General features: G+C 41.0%; 1 protein-coding gene across 1 annotated transcript in view; it reads left to right on the plus strand.

Annotated features, from left to right (window-relative positions):
• Positions 1 to 1043: 1043 nt before the first annotated feature.
• LOC139373274 (alpha-1,6-mannosylglycoprotein 6-beta-N-acetylglucosaminyltransferase A-like) overlaps positions 1044 to 20573 on the plus strand; it is a 106014-nt gene continuing 86484 nt past the window's right edge. The window contains exons 1-3 of the mRNA XM_071113603.1: positions 1044 to 1193; positions 16163 to 16231; positions 16354 to 16623. Of these exons, the coding sequence (XP_070969704.1) occupies positions 16383 to 16623 (241 nt within the window). The 5' untranslated portion in view covers positions 1044 to 1193; positions 16163 to 16231; positions 16354 to 16382. The remainder of the gene's footprint in view (positions 1194 to 16162; positions 16232 to 16353; positions 16624 to 20573) is intronic.

Raw genomic sequence — 20573 nt, forward strand, 5'->3', positions numbered from 1 at the left:
AACATCATCAAAATCAAAAATATTAAGCAAATCTAAAATAATCTTGTAATAAACTAGTTTGAATATCAATGTGTCACTTGCTATGGATTAGATAAGAGAGTAGGCCAGGAATGTTGCTGTATTTTGGCGGGAAAACATCAAATTTGTGTTTATTAATACAATATAATATATTGAACTCTTTTCACTGTTAATATTCTTAAGTGGGCAGAGCCAATCATGAATGTTGTTGTTTGTGATAGACTGCTATAAAATCATAATCATTCAAGTCAATGCACTAATTTAAAGGCTGGACAAGTAATCTACAAACCTATAGCCTATTATCAACCAGGTGAAGGTAAAGGAGGATTGGTGTGCCATTTCACATCCTGTTATTAAAAAACCTTTCCCTCACATGTTCTAATTCATGTCCCCATAATATTGGCATAATAAACTGTTCTGTGGATACCCTCTAGTGGGCCTCCCAGATCAACAGTTTTGATTTCTTTACACTCTATCAGCTAAAATAGATGATCATTTCTGAATCAAGTGACGCACCCAATGTAGCACCCAGTGTGTGACATAAGTGTGAAGTGAACGACGGTGACCATAACGCTTACTTTCAGTATACAAAAAGCCAGCAGATGGCAGCAATCCCTAAGCTTGTCTTTTAGTCTTTTGTTCACCTTTTCAAGGGAGAATGGTGATTTTGTTGTCCTACGACACTACGCAGCCTTGGGCTGATGTGTAGATTCAGCTACTTATAATGAACATATCATGAAAGCAAGAAAACTATATAAATAATATATCGTTTCAGTTATCATTGAATTATTGACCACATAAATAGTTTATGCATATCGTTTTCCCCTATTTGTGTATGGTGTATGCGAAATATAAAATAAACAAGGTTCTAAATATGAATAAAATTGCACCGATGTAACATGTAATTCAATGTATGCTTATCATTTTATCATAAAGGTAAATATTGCTCTCTTTTTTTCCCCAGGAGATGTCAACATTCAGAGGATCCCTAAATAGCCTTTGCGTTAGGACAAGGTGCTGGAAGTGGCAGAGCGATAGAAAAGGCTCGAGCGGAAAATCATAGCAAGCTACAGTAACTGTCCATTCATACGGAATCCTGTAGCATTTGTTATCATATCAGTATAACACAAAACCTGAGTCCTGAAGTCAATTTGGGGCACTCTACTATCCGAAAGGTAAGCTGTAATATGATTTCCACAACATAGCATTTTCATTGCAGAGACGCTGTATTATCCCAATCGTACTACGAGCGACTTGTTACTGCGGTTAGAAGTGCTGCTCAATGACGGAAGGATGACCAAAAAGCCAGACTCATACCTAGCTAGCTATTTCAGTTTGTTTGCGTTTCATGTCATATCTCTCGTTAACAGCCATTACAGTAATGTTATTGTTAGTTCCCTGAGATAGCTAACGTTAGTTGGCTAGCCGAGAAACTACTGCATGTGACAGCTAATGCGAGCTAGTAAAGCATCGCATACCGCAGCGCTAATAATCAATCTGACCTGTCATAACAATACAATGGTTCGCTTGTCAGCGAGTCAACTAACCTGGTTGTTTAAAACCGTTGAAATGCAAACATACTGGCTTCCTTGCTAGCCCTAAAAACATAGTGTCTAGTTATGAGCAGAGCTACTTCCTTTCTTGCTAAAATGGTCTGTTGTCGATTATATCAGTGCTATGTCAGACGAGAGTAGCTAGCTAGCCATGTTATAGCCTACCTGTCATTGACAGTTATTGCAGCAACAATAACAAACCAGCCAGTGCAGTTTTTGTTGTCAACAATGTATTTTTGTTTCATGATGATACAGAATTATAGCTCTGGTTGCATCGATTTAATAATAATAATAGCTAACATTCTTTTGAATTTGATCCATGGCTTGATATGATAGAAGGAACACTACCGGCTATGTCGCTAGAATTGCTGTTTAAAATGTTTCTAGCTAGCTAGCTAGAGGTGTTAACCTTTTCTTCCCCAAATCGAATGAGTATGGATAATCTGTACGAATCTAAAATGCATGGCTCCGGTTGACACTGCATGGTATTGCCTAGTTTTAGGAGTTGTAGCTCCCACCTGCCATTAAAAAAAAAATCAATATCTCAATTTGTTATGTACAGCCTATATCTTTTGATGGTCTTTTGACTATCTATATTTGGATAATTTGCAGTCTTTTTATATTTTTTATACATAAAGCAATGTTACATTTTCACATTTGTAGTTATATTGTATTATCAATGAAAATATTTTGTGGACATGTTAAGATGTGAAGAGTCCTTTGTGGATAAGCATGAAAACACTTTCCCCACACTTTCCACTGTGAGAGCTAGCTCACTATGCGTTCCTAACTTCCTATAGTTCAGTGATTGGGTTGCTCAATACTGCCTTGACTGCAATCCTCTGAGTAGATTTGAAAGAGTGCTTCTCTTACAACCCAGGAGATTTATTCAAACACCCAGAAATCCCCTTGGAAACAGTCCAGTGTACTCTGTAATTACAAACGTAGTCCACATTCTCTACAGTATACTCTAAGGAATTTGGCTCAGCTACAGGTAAAGTTATGGTTGGTGCCATGAAAACAAACATAAAGCATTCAGCTTTTGATGTTTAGTATCTTCTCTTGGAGGTTGGCTCTTTCTTATCCCCTTGGTAATGAAGACTTTTGATTAAGATGGAGGACAGACTGGCAGGTTTAATTGAGGTGATATTGGGTTTCTGTTTCTGTTCACCTCCCTGCTTAGCTTATTATCCTGACTATCAAACGGCCATTGGGACTGCAGTTAGCAGAGGTGAGCCGCTGGCTTCCTTGCCTTTTTATAAAGAGCTCTGTCAAGTGCCTTCGCTGCAGCTCTTGGGGAGTATAAATCTGCTTGAAAGGAGCTTTGCTCCAGTGGCATGCTTTGCTGCTGGCAAGATAAATCGTTGGGACCCCATCATCGGGCAAGGCTGTAGGGGATGGAGGGATGGGACGGAGGTGGGATTGTTGATGGTTTCGCCCAGAGCTGCGGAACACTAAGTCTCTCTGATTAAAGGGGTCCTGCTCCTCACGGCCTGTACATAATACACACACCACTGCCCCCCCCCCCTTTGTGCCACCAACTCACTGTGGTCGCTGTGTTCGGCTCGAACTGACTTAGGCTAACACCGCAGTATAGCCTAATACAACCATCTTCTGTTTAAATGGTTTGGAAAATCCAAAGCTTCAGATTTTTTTAAAGCCTTGTTTTCCTTGAAAAATGTCACATCACTAGAGAATTCTGTATTGAGACGTAGGCTAATATTCGCTTCGAACGTGTTAGTATTTTTTAGAGGGATTGAAGATTGCCTCACCTTGGTGCTTGTTTTTGTATCAAAGAGATGAGCTGTTAATGATTCCTTTGAAGTGCAAGGTAGAGCTTGTAATTAAGCCTTTCATCACTTGATTATGCTGTAGATTGAATCATATGTATCTCACTTTGTCAAGGCATATGGAAAAGCTTGGGCTTTTACAAATACAGCAGTCAGTATTTTAACACTGGCTTGTATACTACACAACTTTCTATTAAAAGCAAATAGTTGCTTTGTTCAGCTTAGCCATGGAGGAACACAAATGGGAGCTTTTAACTTGGGACTGGATTTAATGCCTTCATTAGTACTGTTTATATCATATAAATAACCTAGTCATTCTACGTGGTCTTTGTTTATACAACATTGCAGATATCGCTCCGTCATTTCCTGGTTGCAAAAATTCTAATAGTGCCCCTAATTTCAGTGTATGTGACAAAACAAGCAACTATAGTGTAGAGCCCTCAAACTCAACTCTGGCCCTCCAAGCCAGTTCCACTGCTTTCTTCCATTGTTCGCCTCTAATCAGGGACTGATTTTGACCTGGCACACCAGGTTGGTGCAATTAATTATCAGGTAGAACAGAACCAGCAGGTTTTGGACCTCGTAGGGTAAAAATACCCCTAGTGTAGAGAGTCATTGTACCATCTAAACCGCTGTGAAATATCTCTTCCCATAACTACAAATATAGCATTTTCTGCTGTTTTGAAAGTAAAAGACTCAAAAACTAGACTTAGTAACGGGATGCATTGATATAGCGCACATATAACAGATCTACCGCTTCTTAGACTTGCTTTCAATGACAATTACAGATTTGTAACTCACATTTCTACGTGAATTTGGTTAGGTCACACAAAAAGTGATATATTGCAGCTTTAAGGAAGTCTACCTCCTGTGTTACAGGATGTGCTGCAGGACGGTTCAGTACTTTATAGGTTTTCATGACATTCTGCTCCAGTCAAATGATTAATGTCCTAGCATCCATACTGAGATCTAATGACACCCAGGATCAAGTGCTCTTCTGTTTCTGCTCTGGTCGATTTCAAACATAATCAGCAGACCAGGATATTAGCTGCTTTCTGAATCTCTGGGGATGAGGGGGGGGATGTATTGCTATGATTTAGTTAAATGGTCACTTGTTGCTATGCTTGTCCTGATTTAGGTTATTCCTTACATGCAGACAAACAGTCGGCAGCTATTACAGATAATCTTTATATTTAATTTACCCATCTTTCCAACGGCTGTGTTGGTTAACTGATAGGCCTAACTTGTTGTAATCTGAAAGCCACAAGTCCACAAACGAAGGTTCCTCTGGGAAAAATAAAGTCAGTCTCTATTGTAACTATCATCTTAATACATAATGAATTCATGTTTCTGAGTATTGTTGTCTTCATCACTGTTGTTTTTGAGATGAGACACTTGTTTGGGAAAGCTTGACTGTGAAAGTGAGTGCTTTACTGTACCTACTAGTCCTGACTGTTTTACTGCTGCTTGACCTGAACGGGTTTGGGGTTAAGATGATCACTGTCTAATACAGTATCCCAATCAGTTTAACTGCTCGGCTCTCCATAGGCTTACAGGAGTGAGCAGCAGAGTCGGTTAAAAAAAACAGAGCCCGAGGGGTTGTCTGAAATGTGCCTGCCCTAGGAGAGCAGCCGAGAGGAAACCATGTTTGATTTACTGTGCGCTGCAGTGCAGTCAACTGCCTCTTTATTCAGAGGAGGTGAAGAGAACAGAAACGTTGGTCTGTACTCTGTTGGAACGCAACACACAGTAAGGGGTAAACAACCCACACAACTGTGTGTAGGGTTGAGGCGATGTCAACCTTTGTTCTATTGTGATTATGTGCCCATAAAACATTGTGATATACGATGCTATTGCCTCTAGTTTGAGGCAATAGCATCGTATATCAGAGTGTCTAGTTTGAGAAACACACACCTCACAAGTCCTCAACTGGCAGCTTCATTAAATAGTACCCGCAAACACCAGTCTCAACATCAACAGTGAAGAGGCGACTGCGATGCTGGCCTTCTAGGCAGAGTTGCAAAGAAAAAGCCATATCTCAGACGGGCCAATGAAAAGATAAGATGGGCAAAAGAACACACACTGGACCTCTGCCTAGAAGGCCAGCATCCCAGAGTTGCCTCTTCACTGTTAACATTGAGACTGGTAATTTGCAGGCACTATTTAATGACGCTGCCAGTTGAGGACTTGTGAGGCGTCTGTTTCTTAAACTAGACACTCTAATGTACTTGTCCTCTTGCTCAGTTGTTCACCGGGGCCTCCCACTCTTTCTATTCTGGTTAGAGCCAGTTTGTGCTGTTCTGTGAAGGAGATAGTACACAGCGTTGTACAATATGTTCAGTTTCTGGGCAATCTTTCGTATGGAATAGCCGTAATTTCTCAGAACAAGAATAGACTGACGAGTTTCAGAAGAAAGTTCTTTGTTTCTGGCCATTTAGAGCCTGTAATTGAACCCATTAATGCTGATGATCCAGATACTCAACTAGTCTAAAGAAGGCCAGTTTTATTGGTTCTTTAATCAGCACAACACTTTTCAGCTGTGCTAACATAATTGCAAAAGGGTTTTCTAATGATCAATTAGCCTTTTAAAATGATAAACTTGGATTAGCTAACAAAATGTGCCATTGGAACACAGGAGTGATGGTTGCTGATAATGGGCCTCCGTATGCCTATGTAGATATTCCATAAAAAAATAATCAGTTTCCAGCAACAATAGTCATTTACAACATTAACAATGTCTACACTGTATGTTGGATCAATTTGATGTTATTTTAATGGACAAAAAACAACAAGGACATTTCTAAGTGACCGCAAACTTTTGAAGAGTTGTGCGTGTGTTTTTGTTTGTTTGTTTGTTTCCCGGACTGTGGTGCTGTGTTGAGCCAGGCATGGGCAAGAGGCCGGTGGCTTCCCAGTGGCAGGATGGTGGTGCCCACTCCGCTGGCAGGCTGTGGCCAGCAGCCCTGCCTAACTGGTGAGGTGACCTTCACAGATTGGTCATGGTGCTGCGCCCGCCTGCGTCACGTGTGTGTGTGGTGCCAACCGCTTGAGAGCAGAGACTGCTGGGAAATGATAGCTCAGCCGATGAAGGGGAGGTCAGGTGGGAACTGGAGCTTATTCAGTGTGGTACAATGATAAGCCTAGCACTTCGCAGGTAGAAATGCAGACCTAATGACGAGAGCTGACAAATAGGCCTATGCCTTATTCTACATGACAGATACTCATGGCCGTTCTACACCAGTGCATTTCTATCTGAATGATCTGTAACTGCACTCTCCTCCTGAGGAAATGGTGATCTCTCTCACTCGCTCTTTCACTCAGCACCGCCGCTGTCATGTTAAGCTCAGCGTGGGTGTCTGGGAACAGCCTGTTTTGATTGTCTCACTGATCACGCTCAGTATTAAGTTACCCATCCCGTGCCTTAGTGTTGCTGTTTTGTCTACAAAGGACACAATGCCATTGCCTGGTTAAAACAGACTGAAGTTAAATAAGCAGTGGCTTTTCTGGTCGTAGGGTTGTTTGCTACAACACCTTGCTGAAACAAGAAGCTGAAAAGTTTCATAACTTTGTAAAAAGTTAACGTTACCGATGAAACAGACTCAACAGCACGTGTCATCTTTTTAAATAATAATAATTAATGACTGTCTATATCCATATTCGTCAATTACACTATTATACTAAAACTGTCACATCCCTAGGAAAACAGTGATAAGTTATATTTTGTCCAAAGAATAAACCGATTCAATTGATATAAAGACTAGAGCCTGACTGATGAATCGGTTCCACAGATTAAATTGTGATATTATGTACATAAAATACACATACAGTTGAAGTCGGAAGTTTACATACACCTTAGCCAAATACATTTTAAACTCAGTTTTTCACAATTCTTGACATTTAATTATAGTAAAAATTCCCTGTCAGTTAGGATCACCACTTTATTTTAAGAATGTGAAATGTCAGAATAATAGTAGAGTGATTTATTTCCGCTTTTATTTCTTTCATCACATTCCCAGTGGGTCAGACGTTTACATATACTCAACTAATTGTATTTGGTAACATTGCCTTTAAATTGTTTAACTTGGTTCAAATGTTTCGGGTAGCCTTCCACAAGCTTCCCACAATAAGTGGGGTGAATTTTGTCCCATTCCTCCTGACAGAGCTGGTGTAATTGAGTCAGGTTTGTAGGCCTTCTTGCTCGCACACTCTTTTTCAGTTCTGCCCACAAATTTTCTATAGGATTGAGGTCAGGGCTTTGTGATGGCCACTCCAATACCTTTACTTTGTTGTCCTCAAGCCATTTTGCCACAACTTTGGAAGTGTGCTTGGGTGTCATTGTCCATTTGGAAGACCCATTTGCGACCAAGCTGGAACTTCCTGAATGATTGATGTCTTGATGTTGCTTCAATATATCCACATAATTTTCCTCCCTCATGATGGCATCTATTTTGTGAAGTGCACCAGTCCCTCTTGCAGCAAAGCACCCCCACAACATGATGCTGCCACCCCGTGCTTCACGGTTGGTGTGATGTTCTACGGCCAAACAGTTCTATTTTTGTTTCATCAGACCAGAGGACATTTCTCCAAAAAGTAATTTTTTTTATCCCCATGTGCCGTGGCAAACCGTAGTCTGGCTTTTTTATGGCGGTTTTAGAGCCGTGGCTTCTCCCTTGCTGAGTGGCCTTTCAGGTAATGTCGAAATAGGACTTTTACTGTGACTGTAGATACTTTTGTACCTGTTTCCTCCAGCATCTTCACAAGGTCCTTTGCTGCTGTTCTGGGATTGATTTGCACTTTTTACACCTTCATCTCTAGGAGACAGAACGCGTCTCTTTCCTGAGCGGTATGACGGCTGTGTGGTCCCATGGTGTTTGTACAGATGAACGTGGTACCTTCATGCGTTTGGAAATTGTTCCCAAGGATGAACCAGGCTTGTGGAGGTCTATTTTTTTTTCTGAGGTCTTGGCTGATTTCTTTTGATTTTCCCATGATGTCAAGCAAAGAGTCACTGACTTTGAAGGTAGGCCTTGAAATACATCCACAGGTACACCTCCAATTGACTCAAATGATGTCAATAAGCCTATCAGAAGCTTCTAAAGCCGTGACATAATTTTCTGGAATTTTCCAAGCTGTTTAAAGGCACAGTCAACTTAGTATATGTAAATAATCTGTCTGTAAACAATTGTTGGAAAAATTACTTGTGTCATACACACAGTAGATGTCCTGACTGACTTCCCAAAACTAATGTGTTTACAAGAAATTTGTGGAGGGGTTGAAAAACAAGTTTTAATGACTCCGACCTAAGTGTATGTAAACTTCCGACTTCAACTGTACGTCTGCTCATTTGCAGTCATTTTTTTTTCTCCAGCATTTAGGCCTAGGTCACAACGTGAGAGATGGTAGTTATGATGGTTTGACAGTGAGTAGTTTTCCACAGCCAGCATATTTGAATAAGTAAATAATCTAAAGTACACTTCACCAAGCAAGCAGCCCTGTCCTCATCACATTCTTAACATTAGCTGGCTAGTTAGCCAGCATAGTAGTTAGCCAGCCAGCATGGTAGTTAGCCAGGTAGCCAGCAATGTATGCCAGCAAGGTAGCTAGCTGTCTGTGCCAATTATGTGCTAACACTGGACTGATGCCAAAGTGAACACTTGTCCTTGATACAAAAATAAGCCTGTTACTGTCTGGGTCTATTATGTTAGCTAGTGGGCTTATTTAGTTAGTTTTCTGCAATCTGTAAAAACAAGAGTTTGCACAGATCTGTCATTTAGGCCACGTGCCTGTATTTATGATGAGATAAGTAGCTAACGCTAGCTAGTAAGCATTTGCCTGCTTAAACGCTTTTAGTCATTAGCACATGCCATTTGCAGTTGAAATGTACAGCCAATACATGTTGTATTGAGAATCAGTGTAATGTACATATGGTTTCTGTAAGAACATATTGTTGTAAGGAACAGATAGCTTATGGTCAGTGGATATCCTGTAAACCAGTGGTTCCCAACCTATTTCAGTTATTGTACCACCAATTGCATTTTACTCTGCCCTGAGTACCTCTGAAGTATCCCCTCATGTGCATTTTACCAGTAGTCCTATGGTCTCATGAGTCTTCTCAAGTACCCCCTGTGGATAGGCCAAGTAACCCCAGGGGTCCTAGTACCCCTGGTTGGGAACCACTGCTGTAAACCACAGATAAAATGTACATTTTTATTTAGTTAATAAATCATAATTTAGAATATGTTTTAATCTTTTGGAGCACAATTTGTATAAAAAAATGTATTTTTCATTCCATTTCTAAAAATGATATATTGGCAGATTTATCAGTATAAATCGGTGACTTTTGCCTCCCTAAAATCGGTATCGGACCCAAAAATCCCATATAGGTAGATCTCTAATAAAGACCAGCAGAACTGCATTCTTGTGTAAAGAAATCTTCAGAATGACAATGCAAAATACAGTGTGTTAAAAGCCAATCCGAGGTGTTGTTGGGCAGACTATTGTGTGCCGTTCACACCAGTAAGGTATGGCCGTTTGTCTAGACCGGAGCTGGGAATTAATAACTGAATGGAGGCCCTGCTGAGTGTGAAGAAGTAGCCTATTAAGATGCACAGTCACACTCGTCTCCATGGCAGCATGGTCATCATCAGTTTCACGTATCCATTACCTCAGAATGCTGTCTGGACGCTTCAAGGGCTGTGTAAAGGGACATACCAGTGCCCACTTGAGGCTATAGTCCTACAGTTTAAAAGTGTTAGGGAATGTCATTCCTGTGTTTTTAGCTTTGGCTAAATGAAGAGTTTGCACCTGTAAATGTTGGATTGGACATTTTTTTTAAGTCACCTGATTCTGACTTATTTTTAGGTGGGAAATGCAGCCTAGGTTTTTAAAAATTCTGATCCATTATTGATTTAGCATATCTATTCACATCTCACTGCTTTTGTTCAGCTCCTGCAACATGAGGGGGAAAAGGCTCTTATTAAAGAACATTATTCCATTTCAGTAGGATGCTGTCTCTTTCAGACTCTGAGCAATGCGGTGGAATTAATCTAGAGATCCTCGGCCTGGTTTCCTGTATGGAATATTATATTTTCCAGCACTGCCTTAACCCTCTTGGGCATGGAGTTCACCAGAGCTTCACAGGTTGCCACTGGAGTCTTCTTCCACTCCTCCATGACGACATCACGGAGCTGGTGGATGTTAGAGACCTTGCACTCCTCCACCTTCCGTTTGAGGATGCCCCACAGATGCTCAATAGGGTTTAGGTCTTGAGACATGCTTGGCCAGTCCATCACCTTTACCCTCAGCAAGGCAGTGGTCGTCTTGGAGGTGTGTTTGGGGTCGTTATCATGTTGGAATACTGCCCTGCGGCCCAGTCTCCGAAGGGAGGGGATCATGCTCTGCTTCAGTATGTCACAGTACATGTTGGCATTCATGGTTCCCTCAATGAACTGTAGCTCCCCAGTGCTGGCAGCACTCATGCAGCCCCAGACCATGACACTCCCGCCACCATGCTTGACTGTAGGCAAGACACACTTGTCTTTGTACTCCTCACCTGGTTGCCGCCACACACACTTGAGACCATCTGAACCAAATAAGTTTATCTTGGTCTCATCAGACCACAGGACATGGTTCCAGTAATCCATTTCCTTAGTCTGCTTGTCTTCAGCGAACTGTTTGCGGGCTTTCTTGTGCATCATCTTTAGAAGAGGCTTCATTCTGGGACGACAGCCATGCATACCACTTTGATGCAGTGTACGGTGTATGGTCTGAGCACTGACAGGCTGACCCCCCACCCCTTCAATGTCTGCAGCAATGCTGGCAGCACTCATACGTCTATTTCCCAAAGACAACCTCTGGATATGACGCTGAGCACGTGCACTCAACTTCTTTGGTCGACCATGGTGAGGCCTGTTCTGAGTGGAACCTGTCCAGTTAAACCGCTGTATAGTCTTGGCCACCGTGCTGCAGCTCAGTTTCAGGGTCTTTGCAATCTTCTTGTACCCTATGCCATCATTATGTAGAGCAACAATTCTTTTTTTCAGATCCTCATAGAGTTCTTTGCCATGAGGTGCCATATTGAACTTCAAGTGACCAGTCAGTATGAGGGAGTGTGAGAGCGATGACACCAAATTTAACACACCTGCTCCCCATTCACACCTGAGACCTTGTATTTTCACTTAGGGGTGTACTCACTTTTGTTGCCAGCGGTTTAGACATTAATGGCTGTGTGTTGAGTTAGTTTTAGGGGACAGCAAATTTACACTGTTATACAAGCTGTACACTCACTACTTTACATTGTAGCAAAGTGTCATTTCTTCAGTGTTGTAACATTAAAATAGACTCAAATATTTACAAGAATGTGAGGGGTGTACTCACTTTTGTGATATACTGTACGCCTATCTATGTGAGCACACAGTATTTTGTGATCTGACAACTGTATAAGCCTAAAAATAATCACATCTGTTCGCAGCAGTTGGGATTCTCAGCCCTTCTAGAGATTAATTGAGTGTGTGTGGGTTCCAGCCATTAAAAAGACAATTCAGCAATTTGTATGTCACCCACTCCAACGGTTGTGGTGGTATTGTATTTAGTGAAACCGAAGCTGGCCGTCAGCACGCAGGGTTTCATAGGCGCTGTTGAGAGCCAGAAGGCACCCTGCCAGCCAAATGAAGGTCCTGAATTAGAAACCTGAGAAATCGGTCTGTATTCTGTAACGCTTCCCTTCTAAAGAACAAGGAGGCGTTGTGACAAAAGTCAACGAGCACTTTGGGGGTTTCTGTTAGAGTTTCAGGGTCTTATGCATTTAGGGCACAAGCACATCATAGAAAAACGTTTTGCAACAGAACACGAAAATGTCTTATTGGGCAAGTTCAGAAAGTAGCGACCGCTCCGTTTTGGGTCATCATGCCTATGATGAGCAAGAGCCAGTTCTATGTTGACACAGGGTCACGTTTGTAATGACCCCCAACCCTTCTCCTTTTCTCTCCTTGTGGCAACTCCTAACTCAGTCTCGCAGAACCCAGACCTGTGAGAGACAGTCAATGTTATCAGTGCAGCAGATTGCGGAGTGCTGAAGTAGGTTTGAGAATTTTAAAGCGCAGTGCAGAGATTTTGTTTTTCAAACCCGAAGGCTTAATTTATTTTGCACTGTATCACATTCGAGATGATCAAAGTGCAGCATAGGTGTTAGCAGAAGAAAAAGATTGACTTGGCTACATTTGAATTTAATTGAATAATTTAACTTTTTTCCCTTATTCCATCCTTCATGATTTGTTAAATGGTCTTGATAGTCTCAAAACAGGTGACAATGGCAACACGGACATAGAAGTTTTCAACAGAAAAAGCCCATATATTTGTTAGGGGTGGTATGCCTAAATATCCAAGGAACACTGGCACATAACGGTGTTGAGATTCTGTCAGAAGTATTGCGCAGACTGTGAAATTTCACTGCTGGAGGAAAGACTGCTCATGTATTGCAGCGCTGAACAATTTTCCCAGGGATAATTTGGAAGGGGAAGAGGGCCTTTTATTATCCTGCCTTTGTGTTGCATGTGACGGTGCCGTCAGTCAGTTCTCCACTGCCTCATCCCTGGGCCTGTATTCATAAAGCATCTCAGAAGTGCTGATTTAGTGTAGTTTTGCCTCTTTAATCACAATTAGTAAGAGATGCGTTGTGAATACCGGCCCTAAAGTTTATTTTCATTTTATAATATGTCTCGAGGAATTTATATCTTCAAATGTGCTTGCTAATGGAGAAAGACCTATTAGGAAAATGATCTCTAACTGCTTCTGAAATTCTTGAGGCCTATAACTATCTAATGCTCATCAAAGCGTTAAAATCTGATGCTTGTTAATTGACAAAGCTTTGTGGCAACTGATCTGAATAAAAAAATAAAAGCAATGTAAGTGTTCCATCATTTAGAATATCATCAAGCTTATTGGGTCTCTAAAGAAATTTGAAGCTGTTTCATGCATTATAAAGTCCACACTTATCATAGTGAGTGTGTTTGTCCCAACATTGAGGTTCAGAAACACATTATCATATATGTAGCTAGATTGATCTGTTGGAATATTTTTGGAACATGGTCGTGTCTGTCTCAGCTGGCAGCATCGCAGGGTGCAAGCAGTCATTACCGTGAGGTAATGTATCTCTGTGGCTGTGTGTGGCTACTCTGTGTTCACTTCCTATAGCTAGTAGGGGGGCTGCACATGCCTGCTGGTTTTGGTACCTTTTAACTAAACTTATTTCAGGAAGACGTGTTCGGTAGGGCATAACGTTGGGGAATGTTCTGATAGATTGAGGAATCATGTCAGCTCTATTCATGACATTTCTAGATCTGCAATGTTTAGCAGAGTGCATGTTGTGCTCTCCAGCAAATCAGTAACATCAATAGATCAAATGGCTTTCTGAGATAATGTTAATACACAGATCATGCAAAATGTTAGCTAGCGAGCCAGCCACCTAATGTCAGCTAGCTAGCTAACAGTAAGCTTTAACTTGCAATGAAAACAAATTAGAAACGTATTATATCTGAAACAACTGTAGCTTGACTCTTACCCATATACATGGATGACCACTTTACGGCAGACTACAACACCTTTCATTAAGTAAGACGACCTGTGTTGTTTCTGTTTTGTTTGTACAGCTTGCTTGGCCCGCTGTAAAGTTCATACTGACTGTGTGCAATGCCATAAGAATCATCAGATCTTTCTCCCTCTGTCACGATGCCATGGTTGCCCTTAGTTTGAAGATGTAATCCGGAGACAGGTGTTTTATACAACAGTCTTGTGTGTTCTCTTTTTGACTCCCTTTGCATTTGCAATCAAACACCAGAATTGTATTCATCTCCTTATCATACTTTGCTTCAACCAGACATTCCACTGATTTCAAATCTCGTTCAACTTCTTAAGTGACGACAACACTGTTGATCGCCGTTACACGGCAGACCAATCCGAACTCATCTCTCGGCATGTCCAGCCCATTCATTATCTCAGCCAATCATGGCTAGCATGAAGGTTCCTGTCTTTTTCTGTGGCTAAACCAACTAGGCTCATAATTTAACAACTTTATTTGTATTTACAGATGGAATACAAGTTATTTATTAAGGCAAATTAAAGCTCAAAGGTTCAAGAAGGCATTTCTGCCAAAAAACACATTTTGATAAAAAATACAAATAAATGTTCTAATGCCTCTCCTGTGAAGTCTTGACTTGCAACAAAAATCCACGTCACAATAAATTGACCGAATTATCACGATAACGAAGTTGAACGACAAATGTATAACATTTGGCCTATTGGCCTATTTATTGCCTTTACCTCCCTTATCCTACCTCATTTGCACATACTCTTTTTCTACTGTATTATTGACTGCATGTTTATTCCTAGTGTAACTCTGTGTTGTATGTGTCGAACTGCTTTGCTTTATCTTGGCCAGGTCGCAGTTGCAAATGAGAACTTGTTTTCAACTAGCCTACCTGGTTAAATAAAGGCGAAATAAATTTAAAAAATGTATGTGCATCAGTTACTTTTTTACATTACCCTTAATAAAACTACTACTACTTTGAATGTTGTAGCCATTCAATTATCCCATTTATAAAGTACCCTTATTCAATTTCAAACTTTCCATTTCTCTAGTGTAGATTACATGTAACTCCATATTAGCAGCCTTATTTCAAACTTTCCATTTCTGTAGTGTAGGCTTACTTATCATCGCTCTCTCTCTCTTCTCTCCTTTGCTCTCCCTCCATTTCTCTCTCCCTCAACACAGTGCTTTCATTGAAAGGCTTATGAAGGACTTTTTATGGTTAGCGAGACTTTTCGGGTACATTACGAAATAGCCTCACCTCTTGGCTGGAGATGATGGGCAAGAAGTATTGCCATTTCACCCAAGAGCGAAACATCCTGTTTTTCTCCATCCTTGAGTGGGCAGCATACTGTTTTTTCTAAACTGTATCACTGAAATATTTCCCAACTCCTCATACCTCCACTAAAGTTGACTTGCGGTATATTTGTGTCTCATGGATTTTTTTGGGGGGGGCCAGTAGTCCTAAGGGTAACCTGCCCACTCATACAGTTTCTTGTAGCAAAGCTATCAACATATTATTTTTGTGAAAATAATTACACAGTAGACCTTACATGTTTGAACATAGACAACATAAAATAACATTTAGCTTTCTTTAGGATGTTTAACATTGAAGTAGGCTTAACTCTGAAGAGAGACTGGGTTGGGTTATATTTCCCTGTGGAGACAATGTGATTATTCACCATTTTCACTTCGCTGACTGCATCTTTTTTTTGCATGAGAATCTTAGCAGCACGGATGTGTCAGCTTTGATACAGTTTGTTTGTCTCTCTCCGTATAGTTCTTGGCACACGTTTCAAGGCGCAGTTCTATCTCCGGCTGTTTAATCAAAACAAATTTAAATCAAAGTGGTCAAATTATAGCAGGTTGTTTGTAACGCATTGCGCAAGGAAAGGAGGTTGTCTATAGTTTGTGTGGTGTGCACTTGTGTTTTTGGATGCAGATGGCAGAGACAAAAAGGGTTATCCATGAGTTCATCTGACTCTGGGTAAGTAGAAAAAGGGCTTAGTTGCCAACATCTCGCACTATCCCTTTTAAAAGCTCATCTTGTCAGAAAGTGTGGCGCTATGCCACACTTATAGGGGAAACATTGGATGGCTATAGCTACAGTAGCTAACACCCGCCTTGGGAATGCCCATGTAAATACTACTCCTTTTTTGCTTCTGGAACTGCGGTGTGTGCCTCTAACAGCCTTTCTTATGTCTCCTCCTCTCTGGCAGAATGCAGCTTGGCCAGTCAACCCGGTGGGAGTGACCGATAAGGATGGGCCAAAGAAGTAGAGCCCACTGGTGAGGAGTGGTGGAGAGGCCAAACAGAACCATAGCAACTAAACTACGCCGAGCGCCACCATGCCCCGCCTCCCCTCCTAAACTCTCCTCCGACTCAGTCCCTTCCGCTCTCTCACACACAGATATAGTCGAGCTGCGGGTCGCACTCGCTATGGCCTCGGCCTACCTGTGGAAGCTGTCGTCCCAGAAGCTGGGCTTCTTCCTGGTGAGCTTTGGATTCATCTGGGGCATGATGCTGCTCCACTTCACTATCCAGCAGCGGGCCACGCACGAGAGCAGCACCATGCTGCGACAGCAGATCCTGGAGCTCAGCAAGCGCTACATCAAGGCCCTGGCCGAGGAGAACCAGAGCGTCATGGACGGGCCCTACGTGGGAACCATGACGGCTTATGGTGAATACCGAGCACTGCACAAGTAGTGTTCTCCGACCTTTGCGCTCTCTTCGAAATAGAATGTATCCACCTTGCAAAGCTGTGGTTGTGAGAACTCAGAATTTGTTAATGGTACACTGGGAATGTTCCATTCATTCACTTGGAATGTTTTATTGAATGGAATTCTGATTTGCCAGTTGGTAGTGCTGCAATATTTGATCAACCTCACTTAGAGAACACACTGTTATTGAATAAGGACAGACTGAATTGATTTACTATGTAGGCTAAGTAGAAGTGCCTTCAAAGTCAAAATAGCCAGCCCTATACATCCTCTGATATACAGATCATACAAAATGTATAATGTTGATTATTTATAAGTGTTTATATTGTATTGTGGTTGTAATGTAACCATAGACAACAGGGAAGACGAGAAGAAAAGAAACATTTACATTTAGTCTACAGCAGGGTGCTGCCTCATGTTGGAAAAAGGAAAGTAAAGTATTAGGGGGCTAGCCAGCCAGTAACTTGACTTGCGCTAACAGAAGTGAGTGTTATGCTGATGCAGCTGCTTTCCCGCCATAACCTATTAACGCCTCGCGAACAGCCATCAATAAGTTATTCATGCCGTTTAATATACCTGTTTGGGTCAATGAGAGGCTTCATTAGAAACATGAGATTGGAATTGATTACTCTGAATACATTCTAATGGACAGCGAAAAACAAGAAAATACTGTATAATGACCGGGTAACCAACCAACCGCCACTGGTCCTCTTCCAGGAAAGTAGCTCTCTGAAAAGGCCATGCCTAATATGATGTGTCTTTAAAACTCTCTTAGCCTGTAAAATTGAATTTATCTGGGTTTGTTAGGCAGGAAGCCTCCCGCCTATCAACCTCAGTTCTGCCACAGTCTGCTAATCGCCAGACCTCAAGAGTACTGACTGGCGAACACGGAGCATTTAGCTGCTCTTGTTCCCCTTAGGGTCTGTGTTAAAACATTGATGCAGAGTGTTGAAGCATCTGCCTTGGTGAAACCCTTGATCGTACATAGCCGGGATGCGTCCCATATGGCATCCTATTCCCTATTTAGTGCGCTACTCTGGGCCCTGTCAAAAGTATTGCACTAAATTAGGAATAGGATGCCATTTGTAATACAACCGAGAAGTCTGTTGTTCTAGCAGCCCAGTGCTCTCCGACCCGTGTTTAAATGACCTGGAGGAGGGTGTTGAAAGAAATCCTAAGCTTTATCCCAGACCTGTATAATGATATAATTGGCTCAATGTAATGGGCTAATTGCTTAATCATGTCATTAATTATCTCCAGAAAAGCATGAAATGAGTTGTTGCTGCAAACACTATTATTCGGGAGGCAATGAGACAAAAGATCTGTGATACGGTCTCATCTTATCAGAACAGATTCATAATATTCTGTCAGTAGCCTGAACTTTTAATTTAATTGAATAAACTTTATTAATGCATCAAATGAAGGAAACGTTTATATGATGTCTTGACCTAGGTCTAAAGAACCAGTCTGGAACCAGTTTAAAATGGACTGGATGAAACCAGTTTCCCTGTTTGAGACATGTTCAAATGAGAGAGAACGATTTTAATGTACTTCTTGAGACTTGAACACTGTTTACTCTCTGCCATAGAAATGTAATTATAAGATCTATCCTTTTTTATTCTTTTGATTAAATAAAAGTAGTAAGGAGAGAGATTTGCTTCATGCTACAGTATTTGTACTCCCTCTGCAGATCTAGGATTCATCTCTATATGACATTAATGCATTTAAAGGGAATTATGACTTCCTCTCTGCTCTCAGTAAATTACCCATAAAATCTGAGTGCACATTAATTAAATATTGTATCAAGACTGAATTGGTCTGGTGGTTTTATGTGGTGCATTGAACATTGTTTATTCGTTTGAGTAGATGGGAATTTGGACTGAAGAGAGAGAAGCGCTGAACTAAACCAAATTCCAGCTAACCTGTTTCCACACTTTCCTTTTATGAGAAGAGTTTGTTGGGTTTTCATCAAACCAGATATTTATAAACCTATCTTTCATAAAGCATGTTGATGAGCAAGTTAAGAATTAGAAGGAGCTTATTTTATAGGAATAGGTCATGCCTTTCATTAAAAAACAGAAAACAAATTATTTAGTCGACATTCATACCGTTTATGGACTATGACGTTATTGTATATCTGAATGCAGCTGCTACTCTATTGAAGGCGTTGGAGGCAGTTTATCATGGCACACTACGCTTTTATTACAGGCGATAGGTTCAGTACACATCTCTGCATTCTGTATCAAAAAGGCTCGTACATCGATGGATTTGACTCATTTTGTTTCTAAAGCCCTCATGCGTAAACTTCCACCATACCTTACTTCATTGTTAACTTACAGATGTACGAGATATCAGACCCGGTCTCAGGGAGGGCTAACTCTAGAGATCCCTTCCATCTCTACTGAGTTAGAACAACTAACTCCACTGAGTTAGAACAACTAACTCCACTGAGTTAGAACAACTAACTCCACTGAGTTAGAACAACTAACTCCACTGAGTTAGAACAACTAACTCCACTGAGTTAGAACAACTAACTCCACTGAGTTAGAACAACTAACTCAGTGGAGTTAGAACAACTATCTGCTTTTTTTGCACCTTGCTTGTGGAATGATATCCAAGGCTCTCTAAAATTGGATGAATTGGTACCTCTTGGGCAATTTCAGAAGGCTGATTGAGGACCTTTTTACTGAAGAATGTGTTTTATTTTCAATGATTGTTTAGCTTTTTGTGTATATCGATGTGTATACAGGGCTCATCTGTGAAAGAGACTTTGATCTCACCATGACTCCCTGTTAAAATAAATAAGAGAGAGAGCGAGGGAAGCCTTCTGTAACAGACTGGAATGAAGGTCGATTATGAGGAAGCTGCACTAACTGCATAGCTGAACGTAGCTTTGGGACACAACATCGGGAGTGTGTGTATTGGTTGGACTCCCTGAGTTTTGCATGGTGGCCATGAAAAAGCACCATAACACAGTGTAACTGGCTTCACCCCAAAAATAGCATATTTATAATCTCTAGGAACTCTCCTGAACAGACAAAAAAAAGTTCAGGCGTTTACTTGATAGGGAGGGACACATTTCACTCCATGTATGGTAAGTAGAGTTCCTAGAGATTCTAAAAACATTACATCACATGTGGTTACTTGGCAATGGTGATATAGTTATATGTAAGGTCACTATAATTACAAGATGCATGCATTTCTTACATCTGCCATCAGCTCACATCAGTGTTATGGGATTTGTGCATGTGGACTGTGATGTGATACTGTGTAATATCACTAGGCCGAGAGCGAGCACACAGCCTCATAGAAATATGGATTAGTCTCCCCGTCTGTCAGTCCGACTCCAAGTAAATAAATCTCTGGATTTGTACACCACATAATCAGAAAATGATGGGAAAGTAATTTAGTGCATTGTCTCCAATATAATGCATTTTCTTTGGAAGTATTGCTTTCATTTGAGTCTTTGTAATGTCAATGTTTTGCATAGTTTCAAAATACTGTACAGTATGTTTAAAACAATCATGTTTTATGGAGCTCCCATCATTCGAGTGGTTACATTTACCAAGCCCAATCTCTGTTTACCAAAAAAAGTGACAGGGTCAGGCTGTTGAAATTACAGATTGTGCCTTTAGGGGGGAAATAGGCCTATATATTTTTTTTTATCTTGATGTTGGCCTACTTTGTTAACTGAACCAAGTTTATTAAAGATCTGGGCTGGCTCCCCATTTTTACAACCTCACAAATTAGTCTGAATTTGAATATTATTTATTAACAGATAACGGCTCTCTTAGTTTGCTTGGTCTGCTATTGTCTGTTTTAGTCTACTCACTCAGTATGCAATTATTATTTTGTTGTGGGTCAGTCTCTTGAAAGATGGCACTTGGCTGACCGTGAGGGTCACTGAAAT

Source organism: Oncorhynchus clarkii, chromosome 18 (assembly GCF_045791955.1).
Source record: "Oncorhynchus clarkii lewisi isolate Uvic-CL-2024 chromosome 18, UVic_Ocla_1.0, whole genome shotgun sequence".
Taxonomy (NCBI): Eukaryota; Metazoa; Chordata; class Actinopteri; order Salmoniformes; family Salmonidae; genus Oncorhynchus; species Oncorhynchus clarkii.